Source organism: Schistocerca nitens, chromosome 2 (assembly GCF_023898315.1).
Source record: "Schistocerca nitens isolate TAMUIC-IGC-003100 chromosome 2, iqSchNite1.1, whole genome shotgun sequence".
Taxonomy (NCBI): Eukaryota; Metazoa; Arthropoda; class Insecta; order Orthoptera; family Acrididae; genus Schistocerca; species Schistocerca nitens.
Genome location: NC_064615.1, coordinates 1,156,667,300 through 1,156,687,351, shown reverse-complemented (window position 1 = coordinate 1,156,687,351; position 20,052 = coordinate 1,156,667,300). Strand labels below are relative to the sequence as shown.

Sequence of the window (20,052 nt, the reverse complement as noted above, 5' to 3'; positions counted from 1 at the left end):
CTGGTTTGCGTGATGTTGTTGCCCAACTACTCCCCGCGCTTTTCATCACTGCTATATCTCCGTAGACATTCTACAAGCTTCTTTGAATATCAGCGATGCTCTTGTTTTCCACCTCTGTTACCGTATGAGTTTTGAAGGCTACGTATAGCAACGCCACCTGTCTAAACTTCATGAAATTGTAGACACTGAAGCGGGAATATTCCACGATGTCCCTCAACAAATTCTGTACTTTTTCAACTGAAGTTAGTTGAAAGAAAGTGTATTGCATTAGTTACTGAACACCCCTCATTCATCCATTTTTATCGTATGTGTGGATACACGTGATTCATGATTTATGGTTGTTCCTCTTTTTAGATTTAATTTTTTAACTTAAAATTTTTTGCTTTGATTAGCTTTGTCCTCATTGTCAATTTTCTACCATTTTATTCGGAGCAACCCGTTTCTGCTTATCTTATGACGTTAACCAGCCAAAAGTTCCTGTAGAACAGTTATAATGTCGAGGTTGCAACATTTTCTTTTAATTTCGTGAATCACTGTCAAACAGCGTCGTTCGAAATCGAAAAGACTGACTGAACATGTATTTTCACAGATATAGGTAATCTTTCATTTTATTGGCAGCTGAAAATGGTTCACCCTTTCACACATTTAGCAGAAGTGTTATACACCTAACAGCACACAAACCGTAGGTGGCCCTCAGGCTGAAAACCGTGTTTTTATAATCGTCAGTATCTGTAAGAATTCTGATGCTTTCCACAGGGGCACTGCGCGTACGATGTAGAAGAAAAATTGTGAAACTGCCCTTTTAATTACTGGTGACTTTGTTTAAGAGCGAGAGGCTACTGGCTCTGTCGTAAGAAAGTGCTTATATCTGCTTCCTGTTGCCCCTATGTCACGGGTAGCCTTGAAAGTGAACATTCTACTCGTGCTGAATGAAACATTTTACTCAGTATTGTGGTGAGAGTCAGCAGTGGTGGAGGGTAGTCCCAGCTTCTTTCCAAAATAATGGGTGTTATTAAGTTTCAAGAGATTTTCTAGCGATCTTTCGGTCATATGATTAAATTTCGGTCCCAGACAGGGTATCTCACTGCCCCATCATCCCTCAGAAATAACCAACTTCCTGAAAAAAAAAATAATAATAATAATAATAATCCTGTATCTGCTAAGGAGTACTGACGCGTTCAAACCTTGCATTTGTGCCTCCCAAAATACACCAAGTTAAATAAAAATATTTTAATATATACATCTTACAACTACATCTTTGCACTATTTTTCTACATAGTCTCCATAGGGATTGAGGCACTTATCGTATCTCTTCACAAGCTTTGAAATTCCTTCTGCATAAAAATCACCCGCTTGTGCCTGGAGCCAGCCTGTGACCGCATCTTTGAGCTCTTCGTCGTCATCAAACCGCTGTGACCCGAGCCATTTCTTCAAATGCATGAAGAGGTGATAATCACTTGGTGCCAGGTCTGGGCTGTAAGGTGGATGGTTGATAACGTCCCACTTGAAGGACTCAAGAAGGGCCGTTGTTCTGCGAGCAGAGTGAGGACGGGCGTTATCGTGCAAAAAAACGATACCGGAAGTCAGCATACCACGGCGTTTGTTCTATATAGCCCGTCGTAACTTGTTTATTGTTTCACAGTACACGTCTTGATTAATGGTCGTACCACGTTCCATGAATTCAACCAACAACACCCCTTTGGCATCCCAAAACACCGTTGCCATCAGTTTTCTGGCAGAAAAATCTTGCGAGGCTTTTCTTGGTTTGGTAGGCGAATTTGAATGTGCCCACATCTTTGATTGTTCTTTTGTCTCAGGGTTCACGTACTTAATCCAGGTTTCGTCACCGGTCACGATTCTGTTTAACAATGGTTCTCCTTCGTCCTCATAACGTGACAGAAAGTCTAATGCTGAGGCCATTCTTTGAGTTTTGTGGTGGTCGGTAAGAATTTTGGGCACCCATCGTGCACAGAACTTACGGTAACCCAATCTTGCTGTCACTATCTCGTACAAGAGAGTCTTAGAAATCTGTGGAAAACCAGTAGACAACTCCGACATTGAGAAACGTCGATTTTCACGAACTTTTGCATCAACTGTCTGAACGAGTTCGTCAGTCACCAATGATGGTCTACCACTCCTCTCTTCATCATGAACGTTTTCTCGTCCACTTTTAAATAAACGTACCCATTCACGGACAATTCCTTCACTCATAACTCTTGGTCCGTACACGGCACAAAGCTCACGATGAATAGCTGCTGCAGAATATCCTTTGGCTGTAAAAAACCTTATGACAGCACGCACTTCACATTTGGCGGGGTTTTCTATTGCAGCACACATTTCAAACTGCCACAAAAACTAAACTACCGCAGGTACAACGTTCAATCGACCACGGCTTGATGCCGACTGACCTGTTGAGTGCGTGAACGCACAGATGGCGTCGCTACTCCCCCCACAACCCGCACTGTGACCAATCGGAGGTTACTTTCTGAACCGCCCTCGTACAAGTGCACGCATGACGTAAGGGAGCCCAAATAGAAAATTATTTGTAAGACAAGGTCAAAAGATGACTAAGTAAACATTTTTGCACAAAGGTAAATATTCTTCCACACTTTTTTGGTCATGAAGTCTACTATATATAGCGCTATTTTAGCGTTACTCGCCATATGCATTTAGTTTTTTTGTCTCACGAAGGCCGGAAAGTTTCCACAAGTGTTGTAAGAAAGGATGTGAGAACGGAGACAACGCCAAAATGTCGTATTAGGCAATTGTACGCATGACCTGGTACGCTTCTGCATGCATTACGTATTGTTAAGTGTTTGAACTTTGGCCATGGTAGCTTCTTTCTCTACAAGGTTAAATACGCGCCTTCTCTGTGATACGTATGCTCAAGCAACGACACGTGCTGACGAGGGTACAATGGTATCCTACCACCATCACTTTTGAAATAAAGGAGCACAGGACAGTTCTAATCGAACAACTGGAATACACATCAGTTACATATGCAAGGCGTATCAAAAATAATCACCGAGTTAAAAAAAATTATAACTATTATGTTATTTGAGGTATGTGCGTCAACAACATACTGTTGGTAGGAGCAAACTCTCGAGTTTTACGTGGTTCCCGATAGGTAGCAGCAGTGTGCGCCCACTTCAGTTCTAATAAAAATGGTGTCACGACAACAGAAAGGGTTTTGTGTTCTACGTTTTGCGCAGTGCGAGTCAGCAATAACTTAACGTAAGACAATACGTTAATTAAACGGCCTTCCGGTTTTGTTTACTTACTAAACTATTTCATCTGGGCAGATTTAATAGTGTTGGGGGCAGGAATGAGACTTCAAAGCAAGGAGTAGAAGAAGCACACGCTCGGTACTAGGAATAAGAGAAGAGAAAGTCTAATTAAGTTCTGCAATAAATTTCAGCTAGTAATAGCGAATACTATGTTCAAGAGTCACAAGAGGAGTATACTTGAAAAAGGCCGGGAGCTACAGGACGATATCAATTAAATTACATCATAGTCAGGCCGAGATTCTGAAATCGGATACTGGATTGTAAGGCATATCCAGAACCAGATATGGACTCCTATCGCAGTTTAGCAGTGATGAACAGTTGGCTGAAGTTTAAGAGACTAGTCAGGAAGAATAAGTGCGCAAAGAAGTGGGCTATTGGAGTATTAAGGAATGAGGAATTATGTTCGAAGTTCCCTGAGGCTGTAGATATTGCGATAAGAAAAAGCTCAGTAGGCAGTTTAGTTGAAGAGGAATGGACATCTTCAAAAGGGCAATCACAGAACTTGGAAAGAAACATATAGGTATACAGAAGGCAACAGCGAAAAAACCACGGATAACAGAAGAAATATTTCAATTGATCAATGAAAGAAGGAAGTACAAAAATGTTCAGGGAAATTCAGGAATACATAAATAAAAGACGCTGAGGAATGAAGTGCAGGGAATTTAAGGTGAAATGGTGCCAGAAAAATGTGGCAAAATAGGAAAAGAAATGATTGTCAGAACGACTGACTCAGCATATAGAAAAGTCATAACAACCTTCGGCGAAATTAAAAGCAAGGATGGCAACATTAAGAGTGAAATGGGAATTCCACTGTTGAATACAGCGGAAGGAGCAGACATGCGGAAAGAGTATACTGAAGGGCTCCATGAGGGGGAAGACTTGTCTGATGTAATAGAAGAAGAGACAGGAGTCAATAGAGATGAGATAGGGGATTGAGAACTAGAATCATAATTTGAAAGAGCTTTCGAAGACTTAATGTCAGATAAGGCAGAAGCGATAGATAACATTCCATTGGAGTTTCTAAAATCAATGGGGAAATCGCAACAAAAAGACTATTTACATTGGCGAGTAGAATGTATGAATCTGGCGATATACCATCTGACTTTTGGAAAAATATCATCCAAGAGGTTGCGAAGATTGCAAGAGCTGACAAGTGCGAAAACTATCGCACAATCAGAATGTATGAATCTGGCGATATACCATCTGATTTTCGGAAAAATATCATCCAAAAGGTTGCGAAGATTGCAAGAGCTGACCAGTGCGAGAACTATCGCACAATCAGCTTACATAGAAGTTGCTGACAAGTATAATATACAGACGAATCGCAAAGAAAATTTAAAATGTTTTAGATGACCATCATTTTGGTTTTAGGAAAGATAAAGGCACAAAGAAGCATTTCTGTCGTGGCGGCTGATAATGAAAGCAAGACTAAATGAAAACCAAGACACGTTCGTAGGATTTCTCAACCTGGAAAAAGCGTTCGACAATGTCAAATAGAGCAATATGTTGAAAATTCTGAGGAAAAAAGGGGTAAACTATAGGGAGAGATGGGTCATACACCACGTCTACGAGAACCAAGAGGGAGTAAGTATGGAAGACTAAGAACGTTTTGTTGCCACTTCCCACACTGATTTTAGAAATTCTGATGGAATGTTATCTATCCCTTCTGCCTTATTTGACCGTAAGTCCTCCGAAACACTTTTAAATTCCGATTCTAATACTGGATCCCCTATCTCTTCTAAATCGACTCCTGTTTCTTCTTCTATCAAATCAGACAAATCTTCACCCTCATAGAGGCTTTCATTGTATTCTTTCCACCTATCTGCTCTCTCCTCTGCATTTAACAGTGGACTTCCCGTTGCACTCTTAATGTTACCACTGTTGCTTTTAATGTCACCAAAGGTTGTTTTGACTTTCCTGTATGCTGAGTCTGTCCTTCCGACAATCATATCTTTTTCGATGTCTTCACATTTTTCCTGCAGCCATTTCGTCTTAGCTTCCCTGCACTTCCTACACTCCTGGAAATGGAAAAAAGAACACATTGACACCGGTGTGTCAGACCCACCATACTTGCTCCGGACACTGCGAGAGGGCTGTACAAGCAATGATCACACGCACGGCACAGCGGACACACCAGGAACCGCGGTGTTGGCCGTCGAATGGCGCTAGCTGCGCAGCATTTGTGCACCGCCGCCGTCAGTGTCAGCCAGTTTGCCGTGGCATACGGAGCTCCATCGCAGTCTTTAACACTGGTAGCATGCCGCGACAGCGTGGACGTGAACCGTATGTGCAGTTGACGGACTTTGAGCGAGGGCATATAGTGGGCATGCGGTCGGCCGGGTGGACGTACCGCCGAATTGCTCAACACGTGGGGCGTGAGGTCTCCACAGTACATCGATGTTGTCGCCAGTGGTCGGCGGAATGTGCACGTGCCCGTCGACCTGGGACCGGACCGCAGCGACGCACGGATGCACGCCAAGACCGTAGGATCCTACGCAGTGCCGTAGGGGACCGCACCACCACTTCCCAGCAAATTAGGGACACTGTTGCTCCTGGGGTATCGGCGAGGACCATTCGCAACCGTCTCCATGAAGCTGGGCTACGGTCCCGCACACCGTTAGGCCGTCTTCCGCTCACGCCCCAACATCGTGCAGCCCGCCTCCAGTGGTGTCGCGACAGGCGTGAATGGAGGGACGAATGGAGACGTGTCGTCTTCAGCGATGAGAGTCGCTTCTGCCTTGGTGCCAATGATGGTCGTATGCGTGTTTGGCGCCGTGCAGGTGACCGCCACAATCAGGACTGCATACGACCGTGGCACACAGGGCCAACACCCGGCATCATGGTGTGGGGAGCGATCTCCTACACTGGCCGTACACCACTGGTGATCGTCGAGAGGACACTGAATAGTGCACAGTACATCCAAACCGTCATCGAACCCATCGTTCTACCATCCCTAGACCGGCAAGGGAACTTGCTGTTCCAACAGGACAATGCACGTCCGCATGTATCCCGTGCCACCCAACGTGCTCTAGAAGGTGTAAGTCAACTACCCTGGCCAGCAAGATCTCCGGATCTGTCCCCCATTGAGCATGTTTGGGACTGGATGAAGCGTCGTCTCACGCAGTCTGCACGTCCAGCACGAACGCTGGTCCAACTGAGGCGCCAGGTGGAAATGGCATGGCAAGCCGTTCCACAGGACTACATCCAGCATCTCTACGATCGTCTCCATGGGAGAATAGCAGCCTGCATTGCTGCGAAAGGTGGATATACACTGTACTAGTGCCGACATTGCGCATGCTCTGTTGCCTGCGTCTATGTGCCTGTGGTTCTGTCAGTGTGATCATGTGATGTATCTGACCCCAGGAATGTGTCAATAAAGTTTCCCCTTCCTGGGACAATGAATTCACGGTGTTCTTATTTCAATTTCCTGGAGTGTATTTATTTCAGCGACTTGTATTTCTGTATTCCTGATTTTCCCGGAACATGTTTGTACTTCCTCCTTTCATCAATCAACTGAAGTATTTCTTCTGTTACCCACGGTTTCTTCGCAGCTATCTTCTTTGTACCTATGTTTTCCTTCCCAACTTCTGTGATGGCCCTTTCTAGAGATGTCCATTCCTCTTCAACTGTACTGCCTACTGCGCTATTCCTTATTGCTGTATCTATAGCGTCATTCCTTAGTACTTCCGTATCCCACTTCTTAATTCTTCCACAGTACTTGTAGAGCACTCGCTCTGGTCGCCTTTTATATTTGTCGCCTTTCTTGACTGCCCCGGTATCTTCCTCTCCTGGATTTCGGGCTTTTAGTAAGCCCCTTTCTACTGAGTATTAAACATTCTGAAGCATACAAGTCTTCAGGACGGATGACTGTCTGGTAGTGCTTCAGTTTAGTGTTACGGGATAGAGATTTTTTATTATAAGCTGGTATGCCAGATCTAGCTTCTTGGCTCGAGTTAATAGTGCTGTTCCTTCAGATATATTAGGTTCCAGCCATTCTCCCAAGTACTTAAACCCGTTGGTTTTCATGATCTCTCCCTGGTCTAGATGCGATGTACCAGGAGATTCACCTATGTTCGTGATGTACTACGTTTTTTCAAGTGATACATGAAGCCCAAACTTTGCCGCTTGTTGTCGGAGAACGTTGAGTTGTTTCACTGAAGTTTCTATTGAATCTCATAGAAGCGGTAGGTCATCGGCAAATGCCAGGCAATCAACATTGAGCCCATTGCACTTGCGTCCCAGAGAGATACCATTCGGAATCCCCTCTCGAGCTAACTCCTTCCGCCACTCTCTTATTACCTTTTCGAGGGCACAGTTAAAGAGGATAGGGCAGACTATCTCCCTGTCTTACTCCCGATTTTATTTCAAAACTTTCTGAGAGGGTTCCTCTGAACTTAACTTGTGACTTGGTGTTGTTAAAAGTCTGTCGGATGAAGCTGGTGGTCTTCTCATCTAGCCCTAGTTCTTGCAGAATATTCATTAGAGAAGGTCTATCAACTGAGTCATACGCCTTCTTGAAGTCAACGAAGATGACGACATACTTCTTACCAGTGTCGTAGCACTGACTTTAGGTTCAATATCTGTTCAGTACAAGAGCGTCCTCTTCTAAATCCTGCCTGGTATTCCCCTAGCTGTGTGTCCAGTTGAGATTCGGCGCTGTTTACTATGGCCTTGGAGAAAATCTTGTATGTTACAGGTATCAATGAGATTACTCGATAATTATTGATGTCAGGGATGACTCAAGGCAGAGGTTCAGTCACTAGGTAATGTTTCAGTCTCCCAAATGTTTCTTAGGATTTCTGTCAACTTGCTTACAGTCTTGTCTCCCGCCTGCTTCGATAGTTCGGCCACTATTGACTCTTCTCCTGATGCTTTGTTGCTTTTCAAGGACTGGATGATTTCTATTACTTCTTCTTTCGTCCGTGGTTGCGAGTTTGGATGCTTGGTGCTGTCCTGGTAATCAAACAATGAGTCAGGTGAGTCACAGTTCAGGACATTCTCGAAGTACATAGCCAGAAGATAGCAGCTGTCTGTATCGTTGTAGGCTAGCTTCCCATCTGGTCCTCTGAAGTGGACTGTAGTGGCTCAGGTTCCCTTTAAAACTTATGTAGAAATTCCTGGTGTTATTTTCCTTGAAGTCGTCATCCAGTTGTGTCAATTGGTCTTTTGTGAACTGCCGTTTTACTTGTCTGATGGTTCTGTCAGTTAACTTTCGTTGTTATGTGAACTTGTCTCTGTTCTCTTGTGTCTTTTGCTAGGTCCGCTTCAGCCACGCCATCTGTCTCAGCATCACTGCTTCCTCACAAATAATTGTCCACCCGGAATGTTTCTTTTGCTTCAGTAATGGTGCAGTCTCTGTGGCAATTTTCACTATGTTCTTCCTCAATTCATCGCAATCTCTACTTTCCAGTGATTGCAATTTCTCTGTGAACTGGTTTGCCAGTTGAAAGTTTTTCTATATAAAACTTAGTAAGCTTGAGTTACTTGGTTCTCTTAGCGTTCCTAGGCAGAAATCTCAGCTTTATCTTGGAGAGGTAGTAGTCAGAGTCCAAATTTGCTTCTCTCAACACTTCTACATTGTGGATCTCTCAATGGGATTTCCATGAGATGGCAATATGATCAATCTGAAATTCTCCCAAGAGGCTGTTGGGTGATGTCGATGTCATCTGCTTCTTTGGCTGTCTCTTGAAGGCCGTTGACTTCATGACTAAGTTGAAAGCTATGCAGAGTGGCACAAGACGCTCTCCATTTCTGTTGGTCCGTTTGTGAGATGGGTATTCTCCTATGATGTCTCTAAATTTGCGCTCTTCCTCCAACTGCGCTTTGAAATCGCCAACTAGGATGACTGGAATCTTGCTGAGAATGTCCTCTAGTTATTCCCAAAACTTGTCAGTACCTTCTGGGTTACACTTATTGTCCTCATCGATGGGTGCGTCAACATTTAGTACAGTGTAGATCTTGTCTGTGCCCCGGATCGTTGGTACAGACACTCGATTACTGGGGAAGCTGAAGTCAGTTACTGAATCGATCATCTTATGGCTTAAGATGAACCCGGTCCCCAGGTGTGGAACATTCTTCATTTTCTTACGTCCTACCTTTCCTTTAAAAATACGATAGCCCTCTGAATGAAAGGCATGTTCATCTGTACAGCGCCAAACGCGGAGGTGGATTTGAAACCACCTGCGGTAGCAACTTCTGTGTGTTTGTCTCAATGATTTCCTTTATTTTATTATTATGATCGTTTCTCCTTATGTAGGTCGGTATCAACAAAATATTTTCGCATCCGTAGGAGAAAGTTGGTGATAGAAATTTCGTGAGAACATTTCACCACAACGACAAACGCCTTTGTTTTAATTATGTTCACCCCAAATCTTGTATCACATGTGTGACACACTCTGCCTTATTCCTCGATAATTCAAAGCGTGCTGCTCCTCTTTGAAAGTTCTCGGTATACTCCTTTAGACCTATCTGATAAGAATCCCCATCGCGCAGAATTTCTCCAGAAAAAGGACGGAAAAACTTAGCGTCGGCAGTCACTCTGGTAGATCTGTTACATTATCTAAGTGCTCTGCCAATAAAACGCAGTCTTTGGTTTGCCTTCCCCACAACGTTTTCTGTGTGTTTCTTGCAATTTAAGTTGTTCGTAGTTGTAGCTCTTAGGCGTTTAGTTGAATTCAAGGCCTTTATTTTGGCTCATTTATCGTGTACAGATTTTAGCGCATTTCTTTTAGCACTCACATGGATTTACAATTTTCGCACCGTACAGATATCTTTTCTAAATTGTTTTGAAATTTCTTTTGGTTACTTTACAAGACGATAAATGATGATATCATCTGGAAGGAACCTAATAATGCTGCTCAGATAGTCTCCTAAATCGTTTATAGTGATAAGAAACAGCAGAGGACCTGTAACACTACCCTAAGGAACGCCAGAAATCACTTCTGTTTTACTCAACGACTTTCCGTCAGTTATTACGAACTGTGACAGGAAATCACGAATTACTTCACATAACAGTGCACATAAGCACGGAATTTCACTACAAGCCGTTTGTGTGGTGCAGTGACAAAAGCCTTCTGGAAATCTAGAAATGAGGAGTCAACTTGAAACCCCTTGTCATTAGCACTCAACACTTCGTGTGAGTAAAGAGCTAGTTGTCTTTCACGAGAACGATGTGTTGACTGTGTGTCAGTAGACCGTTCTCTTCGAGGTAATTTCGTACATGTTCCAAAATCGTGCTGCATTTCGACGTTAATGTTATGGGCCTGTAATTTAGTAGACTACTCTAACTAACTTTCTTGAATATTGGTGTGACGAGTGCAACTTTCCAATCTTTGGTTACGGATATTTCGTCGAGCGAGCGGTTGTATGTGATTGTTACATACGGAGCTATTGAACCAGCATACTCCTAACGGAACCTAATTGATATACAGTTTGTGCCAAAAGATTTGCTTTTATTAAGCGATTTAAGTTGCTTCATTACTGCGAGGATATCTACTTGTTAGCTACTCATGCTGGCAGCTGTTTTTGATTCGAGTTGTGGAATATTTACTTTGTCTTGTTTGGTGAAGGAACTTCGGAAGGCTGTGTTTAGTAACTCTGCTTTAGCAGTGTTATCGATAGTATATCCATTGCTGTCGCGCAGGGGAGGCATTGATTGTGTCTTATCGCTAGCATAATTTACACACGACCAGAATCTCTTTGGATTTTCTGCGAGTTTTCGAGACAAAGTTTCGTTGTGGCAACACTGGAGATTAGCACAGGAGAGGAATTTGTGGCGCGGCTCACCAGACCAGTCAGAAGGCTGGTGACTCCACAAATAAGAAAAAAATGGACAACAAAGCGTTATTTGAAGTCGGAAAGGAATGTAATTACTCAGAATATTTCAGGCAGATCATTCCGCAGTCGGGTTCGTGATAGCTGTATTACGTAATGGCAATGCAGTTCTGTTCAGATGGATTGCCAGAGTTGAAGGCAAATTACTGAGATGTCAGTGACTGAGCGGGCGATATAGAAAACAAAGTGCACATAAACACTGCAATTATTTTATTTGATTTTTAGATTTTATACGGCACAATCATAAGAGCAATTCACAATGCCGTTAGCTTTTCCATGCAGCGAAGAGTGCTCTGCAGATTGTCAATAGGCAGAAAGGGGAGACAATGTCACTATGAAATCTATAAAATGTTCTAAGTAACTATTTACGTAATGATTGAAAAGTGTAAAAATATACCTAAAGGAATATGCCGCAAACAGTTTCCAATGCATTGTTAACAGTACTAAAGTTAACAGTAGGTAGAGATCAGGGGTAATAGACGGAGTAGAGACTTCTCTACGTCTATTCACACACGTTCAAAAAATGGTTCAAATGGCTCTGAGCACTATGGGACTTAACTTCTGAGGTCATCAGTCCCCTAGAACTTAGAACTACTTAAACCTAACTAACCTAAGGACATCACACACATCCATGCCCGAGGCAGGATTCGAATTTGCGACCGTAGCGGTCGCGCGGTTCCAGACTGTAGCGTCTAGAACCGCTCGGCCACACCGGCCGGCCATTCACACACGTCTATATTCGTGAAAGGAACAGCTACTTCGTCTAATTTTATTGTTGTCTTCATCAGTATAATATGATAAGGTTGTAAGCAATTTTTAAACACTGTAAAAAGTTTAAAATAGTTTTAAATCTCAGCATTTGTGAAGAGAAGTAGGGAGAATGGTGTGATGGCGGGGATCTCCCAGAGCATCATCATTATGCGGGTATGTAAAACAAGGAAATTACTGGACGAGAAAAATAGTAAAGTGCAATAAATCAGTCTAGAAAAAGAGTAAGAACAGTTTTATTATGTTTGTTAGCAGACATGAACTTGAAGCGTATTTGAGTTAATACACAATAAAATGGCACACATACCTCGCACTACTTATACCATTCATCATTTACAGTCAGTCGGATGAATGATCTTCAGTTCTGGAGGCAGGGTTATGTATTGGGAAATAATGAGAATTAAGATCCAAAATGTGACTATGGATGTAGGGGTAAATCGTATGCGTAATAATTTGGAGACCACAGTCTAGTTTGAATCACTTTAGACAATCGTGCTATTATCGAGCACAGTAAACAAATTACTTGACAAAAATGTCGGGTACGTATTTATGAACTCTGCGTAACGGTCGTTCGCCGTCCTCATAATCTACGGCTGACCATTACACATACAGTTAAGACTTCATTACGAGCAAGGAGCCACATACATTGTCAGACGAAGGAAAAGCAAGTCAATTTAACTACAAACAGCTTTGTATATTCAAATGCAAACTTGTTTTGGAGTTGCTACTGTAAGAGAAATAATTGATCCTTGACGATGTATACCACCTTTGTTATATATGAAAATGTAATTAGTACTGTTATTTTCCTGAAAACTAAGATTTCAGTATCTGCCCTTTATAAGCAAGTTACCAGGAGTATTTCTTAGAGAGAGGTCGCAGAAATGGTAACATACTTCCTGCTATCACAGCAACCTCATTGCGTACCCCACATTGCAAATTGATGTAAAAGTAGATTTAGATGTCACTTTGTGTCCTTAACCATTTTCTGATTTATTAATAAAAAACCGCTGTAGTTGCTGTTGACAAGATTACTGCGTCCAGTACCGACTTTGGCGTTTATGGTGGTTATTTTGAAATGGTTGTGATAAATGTCGTATGTATGATAGACATGTTATGTTACGATATGTTAACCGCCGTCCCACACCGAACCCAGGGTTATTGTGCGGTTCGGCCCCCGGTGCACCCCCCCCCCCCTCCCCCGAGGGAACGTCTCACACCAGACGAGTGTAACCCCTATGATTGCGTGGTAGAGTAATGGTGGTGTACGCGTACGTGGAGAACGTGTTTGCGCAGCAATCGCCGTCATAGTGTAACTGAGGCGGAATAAGAGGAACCAGCCCGCATTCGCCGAGGCAGGTGGAAAACCGGCTAAAAACCATCCTCAGACTGGCCGGCTCACCAGACCTCGACACAAGTCCGCCGGACGAATTCGTGCCGGGGACCAGGCGCTCCTTCCCGCTCCGGAAAGCTGTGCGTTAGACCGCATACGCATAACAAAAGTACAGGTACAATGATAGCTTACAGTATGCTGTAGAGAAGCAAAGTGCAAATGGTAAAAAGTACATGACAGGTTGATTTAAAATGCTACGTGCCCAATGATATCGTGAGAAATAATCGCTTGTCAGGGTTACATAAATTGTGTAAATCATTGCAACATAAATATTCTTTGAGTTTAAGAAGATTTACATCTTGACATAATGGTAAATTCCAAAATGATGTTTTACGTATAAGAAGTTAAAACAGTTGTTTTAGATTTAATGAAAGTATGAAACAGCTGCACTTGATGGGGCATCCAAGTAAAGTGTAGAATTATGTCCTCTAGCGTGAAAAGGCTGAACGACAGGGAACTGCAGGGGTCGTTAGTGTAGCTTGGACGCTTCGTGGACTGCTTACGAAGCATCTTTATAAATATTTAGTTACAGCTACTAACTTTCGGAGTAACTTCGAAGGGATTATCAACAACAAGACGGCAGATGTCCGATATACTCATGCTATTGAGTATGCATTTTCGTTTAGTGTCTTTTCTTCGATTTTCTCAGACGGTTGTACTTTTGTAATTCTTCGTACATCTCCATTGAGTATCCCTTCTTCATTCTGTGAAGAGTTGCGAGATTGTTTTCGATACCGTGTACCATGTGACTCTTCTGCATCGTGTGAATTTCGAAAGTGGGTTTATTTCCTGTTTTTTCCTCCTATTTAATTCTGCGTGTTCCTTGAGTCGTATTTTAAAATTCCCTCTCGTTTGTCCAATGTAATTCTTGCATTACGATAATGTCGTGTAGTAGGAGGTGTAAAAGTGAACTATTTTACGATTTTATTAAATCTAAAATGTTACATTTACTCTTTTGTAATTTGGAAGTTACGAATACGCCAAGGCATAAATTCTTTTGAACCCTAAGAATGCTTAGAATGTAATTATTTTCACAGGCTTTATGATTTTGAAATATGCTTGTTTCTAACGATTTCATCGGGCATGTAAAATTTTAAATAAATCTAACTAGTACTTTTATCATTTCGATGTTGCTTCTGTACAGCACAATGTAAGTTATATACTGTGCCAGTACTTTAATTACACACATACCTTATTTTTCATCTTCTATTATGTACACTTTTTAAACAGGATCAACATTAAAAAACTGGCCGATTGCAGGGACGGATTCCTCACTGTGAATGTAGGAAAAATGTTCCATGAACTGCGATCCAGAAATACATCATTGCCACAATAGATGGCGCTGACGAATGAAAGTTCCTCTGACCACGTGCTGTGTGCTCCTTGTTTGTTCCAATCTGTGTGATTAACACAGCGTACTATAAGCAGCAGAATGGTCCTGTGTTCATGTCAAGAAAAAGCCCAGATGGTGTTTGTGTATGGCCAAGCAGGTGGAAACCGTCGAGAGACAGCATGGCTGTACCTAAACAAGTACCCTCACAGACAGCAACCACATCACGCAACATTTCAAGACCTTTTTGGGTGCTTGTGTGATCGTGAATCCTTCTAGACAGACAAACGTGCAGGGAGGCGGCGCACTGTGTACGCATCAGATTTGGACAGCCGGATCCTATAGGATGCTGAGACGAACACTGGAACAAGCTGCAGGCAAGTGGCCCACCAACATGGTGTGAGCAAAAGTACGATTTTATGTACCCCTACCACCTGCAACGAGGATTATCAGCAGCGGTTTCACTCTACTAGCATGATTTTGTCGATGATTTTTACACCAAACCGTGAAAATTGTGGGATTTCAGTCGTCAGTCGCCTTTACCGACAAAGCATTCTTTACCAGAACAGGCATCATCAGTCTGCATAATCGTCATCTGTAGTGAGGTGTCTAAACAGCATCAGTTCAGCATCAGTGTGTGGGCAGGGATTCATAGCGACCATATACTTGGATCGGTTGTCATTCCACAGTTTCTCGTCAGAGGAACGTACCTGGACTTCCTGCGGAATACTATGCCCGAGCTGTTTGAGGATGTCCCTTTGGCTATACGACGGAGCGCCACCCCACTTCCGCATTACATTGCGCCGACACCTAAACAACATCCTCCTCGGACGTTGCATAGGACGTGGAGGCCTTGTAGCATGTCCTGCTAGATCACTGGACTTAAACCTCTTGGATTCTTTACCTTTGGGGGCACCTGAAAAGCGTAGCGTGTACTGAACCAGTTACTGGTATGTGGACCCTGCAACACTTGGTACACAGCACCTATGACGCTATTCGGACAGAAAGCGAAAGAATGCGGCAATCCATGGTGCGACGTGTGAATGCATGCGTTGCATCCTTTGGAGGCCACAACGAACATCTGTTGTGACGTGGACGCGCTACAGCTCTATACTGTGCCCCGGAACGATTTGTTATCTATGCACGCACACCGTGCATTTCCGGGTACATGTTGATAGGACCAATCTTCCTCCGTTTGCAGTCAGGAAACCGTCCCTGCAGTTTGTCGGTTTTATTAATTATCATTCTGAATATCTGAAATATTTATAGCAGTTATCAGAAACACCTGAAACAGACAAATACGAAGGCGGAACCAGTAGTTGACTCAAGAAAATCCTTAAGAGTAAATGGAGCGATTTTTTATAAAGGGGGGTAGGACGTCAAACGGGCTGACTTGGAGCAGGAGAGGCACCACAGGACATTTTATTTTCTACTGTCTATACATTTCCTAATAAATTCATAAAACTTTGTCAGCATGACCAGTAAGGATTCAAGATTCACACTCATAGCAGTTGAAGTGCAAAATCATAACAAAATAATTTTTTTTACGTGTGAAATCTCATCATTTTTTCGCTTACTATTGGGTGCATATGTTGCTATAGGTACACTTTTCTTCATAAGTAAGAGAGACTCTTCGATAAATTTTGCACAGCATACAAACCATACTTACAGGTGTCTGAAACTATAGAATCTATTTAATTTATAAAAAAATGAATGAGCTGTTACGTTTTAAACTTCATATTCAGTAAAAAATCAAATTTTGTAGTTAATTATCTCAATTTTTACCACAGTTTTTAATAGATTTGGAAAATTCTACAGTTTCATACACCTGTAAGTATGGTTTGTATGCTGTGCAAAATTCATCAAAGAATCTCTCTTACTTGTGAAGAAAAATGTACCTATAGCAACAAATGCAGCCAACAGTAAGTGAAAAAATGATGAAATTCCATTTCTAAAAAAAAAAAATTATTTTGTTATGTTTTTGCACTTCCACTGCTATGAGTGTGAATCCTGAATCCTTACTGGTCATGCTGACAAAGTTTTATGAATTTATTTGTAAAAGTATAGACAGTAGAAAATAAAATGTCCTGAGGTGCCTCTCCTGCTCCAAGTCGGCCCTTTTGACGCCCTACCCGCCTTAAATAAAGAAATCACAGCACCACACATAACTAGTAACTATTTATAAACATAAGCTTCCGCAACCATTGTCACACTCAATAATTTTTTTCTAGGATTGTGACCGCATTGTCAGTATGTAAAACTACCGATGTTTTGGTCACAGTTGCAAGTGACCTTCTTTAGGGTGCAATAAGGACCGAAACTTCCGCTGTTTTTCATATTGATAATGCGGTGAAAAACATAGCAAAATTTTATTGATAGTAACTAGTCGTTCTGTTTGTGGTTTATACAGCTGAAGAACAGTGGAGTGGCAGAATGCCGTGCTGCGAGATCCACCCCCGCGTGATGACGCCAGAGGACGAGGAGAGGGAGCTGGAGGCGTTCCCCGTGGAGTGGCTGCCGCCAGGTGAGCTGCAGAGGAGCAGCGAGGTGGCGGCCTTCTACAGCGGGGCCTCCATCCTCCTCACGGGCGCCACCGGCTTCATCGGCACCCTAGTTCTCGAGAAGCTGCTGCGCTCCTGCCCCGGCGTGTCCGCAGTCTACGTGCTCGTCAGGGACAAGAGGGGCGTGCCGCTGCGGGAGCGACTACGTTCTCACCTGGAGAAACAGGTAACAGCGAGCTGGATCAAATGGCTCTGAGCACTATGGGACTTAACGTCTGAGGGAATCAGTCCCCTAGACTTAGAACTACTTAAACCTAACTTAACGACATCACACACATCCATGCCCGAGGCAGGATTCGAACCTGCGACCATAGCAGCCGCGTGGATCCGGACTGAAGTGCCTAGAACAGCTCCACCACAGCGGCAGGCATAACACCGAGCCTAAGGGCTATAACGTGGTATATTGCACCACAAAACTGCTCCTCTCAATACTCTCAATAACAAAATAAATTGCCAGTCGATAGTATCCAAATACACTACTGGCCATTAAAATTGCTACACCACGAAGATGACGTGCTACAGACGCGAAATTTAACCGACAGGAAGAAGATGCTCTGTTATGAAAATGATTAGCTTTTCAGAGCATTCACACAAGGTTGGCGCCGGTGACGACACCTACAACGTGCTGACATGAGGAAAGTTTCCAACCGATTTCTCGTACACAAACAGCAATTGACAGTCGTTGCCTAGTGAAAGGTTGTTGTGATGCCTCGTGTAAGGAGGAGAAATGCGTACCATCACGTTTCCGACTTTGATAAAGGTCGGATTGCAGCCTATCGCGATTGCGGTTTATCGTATTGCGACATTGCTGTTCGCATTTGTCGAGATCCAATGACTGTTAGCTGAATATGGAATCAGTGGGTTCAGGAGGGTAATACGGAACGCCATGCTAGATCCCAACGGCCTCGTATCACTAGCAGTCGAGATGACAGGCATCTTATCCGCATGGCTGTAACGGATCGTGCAGCCACGTCTCGATCCCTGAATCAACAGGTGGGGACGTTTGCAAGATAACAATCATCTGTACGAACAGTTCGACGACGTTTGCAGCAGCATGGACTATCAGCTCCGAGACCATGGCTGGGGTTACCCTTGACACTGCACCACAGACAGGACCGCCGGCGATGGTGTACTCAACGACGAACCTGGGTGCACGAATGGCAAAACGTCATTTTGTCGGATGATTTCAGGTTCTGTTTACAGCATTATGATGGTCGCATCCGTGTTTGGCGACATGGCGGTGAACGCACATTGGAAGCGTGTATTCGTCATCGCCATACTGGCGTATCACACGGTGTGATGGTATGGGTGCCATTGGTTACACGACTCGGTAACCTCTTGTTCGCATTGATGGCACTTTGAGCATTGGACCTTACATTTTAGATGTGTTACGACCCGTGGCCCCACCCTTCATTCGATCCCTGCAAAAACCTACATTTCAGCAGGATAATGCACGACCGCATGTTGCAGGTCCTGTACGGGCCTTTCTGGATACGGAAAATGTTCGACTGCTGCCCTGGCCAGCACATTCTCCAGATCTCTCACCAATTGAAAACGTCTGGCCAATAGTGGCCGTACAACTGGCTCATCACAATACGCCAGTCACTACTTTTGGTGAACTGTGGTATCGTGTTGAACCTGCATGGGCAGCTGTACCTGTACACGCCATCCAAGTTCTGTTTGATTCAATGCCCAGGCGTATCAAGGCCGTTATTACGGCCAGAGGTGGTTGTTCTGGGTACTGATTTCTCAGGATCTATGCACCCAAACTGCGTGGAAATGTAATCAGATGTCAGTTCTAGTATAATATATTTGTCCAATGAATACGCGTTTATCATCTGCATTTCTTCTTGCTGTAGCAATTTTAATGGCCAGTAGCGTAGAATGTCATCTCGTGTATGTGTTGACAAAAACTAATGATGTACAAAATTAGTCAAAAGGAAGCTTTAAAATTGGGTACATCTGTAACCACCCATTGATGGGACAATACGTTACGTGACGGAGTAACGTCAAGGCCACGATCAGGCAGGACTGACACCCCTCAGTCACGGGTTGTTTGGTTGGAGATGCACTCCACTGTGCGCAAAGGCGCTAATTTTTGTCATTAACAATGAAGCATTTACTGTTCCACGTTCCACTGTGTCTCCATTAACGTCAGTGAGCAGTGGCAGCGCCCAGCGACGGAGCACACCCGGCCTTCTCTACCACTGCAGCGGTACAGGCACGTACTCAATACTGTCGACTTCAGTTAACCTTCTTTGCTCCAAATCAGGCCGAACCCATTCTTCCACTTAATATGCTCTTGACATCACTCCTCTAAGCTCACTAAACAGGTTATTTTACTATTATTTTCATTTTCTTAGTCATTACGTATACACTAGCGTTACCTTTTCCCTTAACGTAGCCCACACGTACTCAAGTTCATTATCTCGTTTCCACCTGACACAGTCAGGAACATATTATTTTTATACTTCGATAACTATTTTTTATTCGCTACTGGTAATCCAGCTAACAGGTACCTGATGACGTGTTGATCCTGAACGACATGCAGGTTTTCGTCCAATGAAGATGGAGATTTCACAAATCGCCATTAGAACCACTACAGTTCTGAAAATTGTGACACGATAATCGTGACGCTGACTAGTATGATAGTGTTACACATGCTGGAGCATCAGTTCTGCTGACATTCGACCCTCCTGTGATGCTACTACATCTTCAAATAAACGTAGGAAATTCGGGCACAAGATATCACCCAGCAAGGTTAAATTCTGACCAGACAATACATACGATGGCTTCTGCTGCCTATACAAAACTGGCTGTGTCAAATTAATAGTAGTTGTACCAGTGGCTGTAGCAAGGAGACAGTATTTCATGACCACTAAT

At 43.3% G+C, this 20,052-nt stretch overlaps 1 protein-coding gene across 1 annotated transcript in view; it reads left to right on the top strand.

Moving 5' to 3' along the window:
- The window catches only part of LOC126235608 (fatty acyl-CoA reductase 1-like), a 252,893-nt gene that overhangs the window by 22,928 nt on the left and 209,913 nt on the right, over positions 1-20,052 (top strand). The window contains exon 2 of the mRNA XM_049944319.1: positions 17,019-17,335. Coding sequence (XP_049800276.1) covers positions 17,042-17,335 — 294 coding nt within the window. The 5' untranslated portion in view covers positions 17,019-17,041. The remainder of the gene's footprint in view (positions 1-17,018; positions 17,336-20,052) is intronic.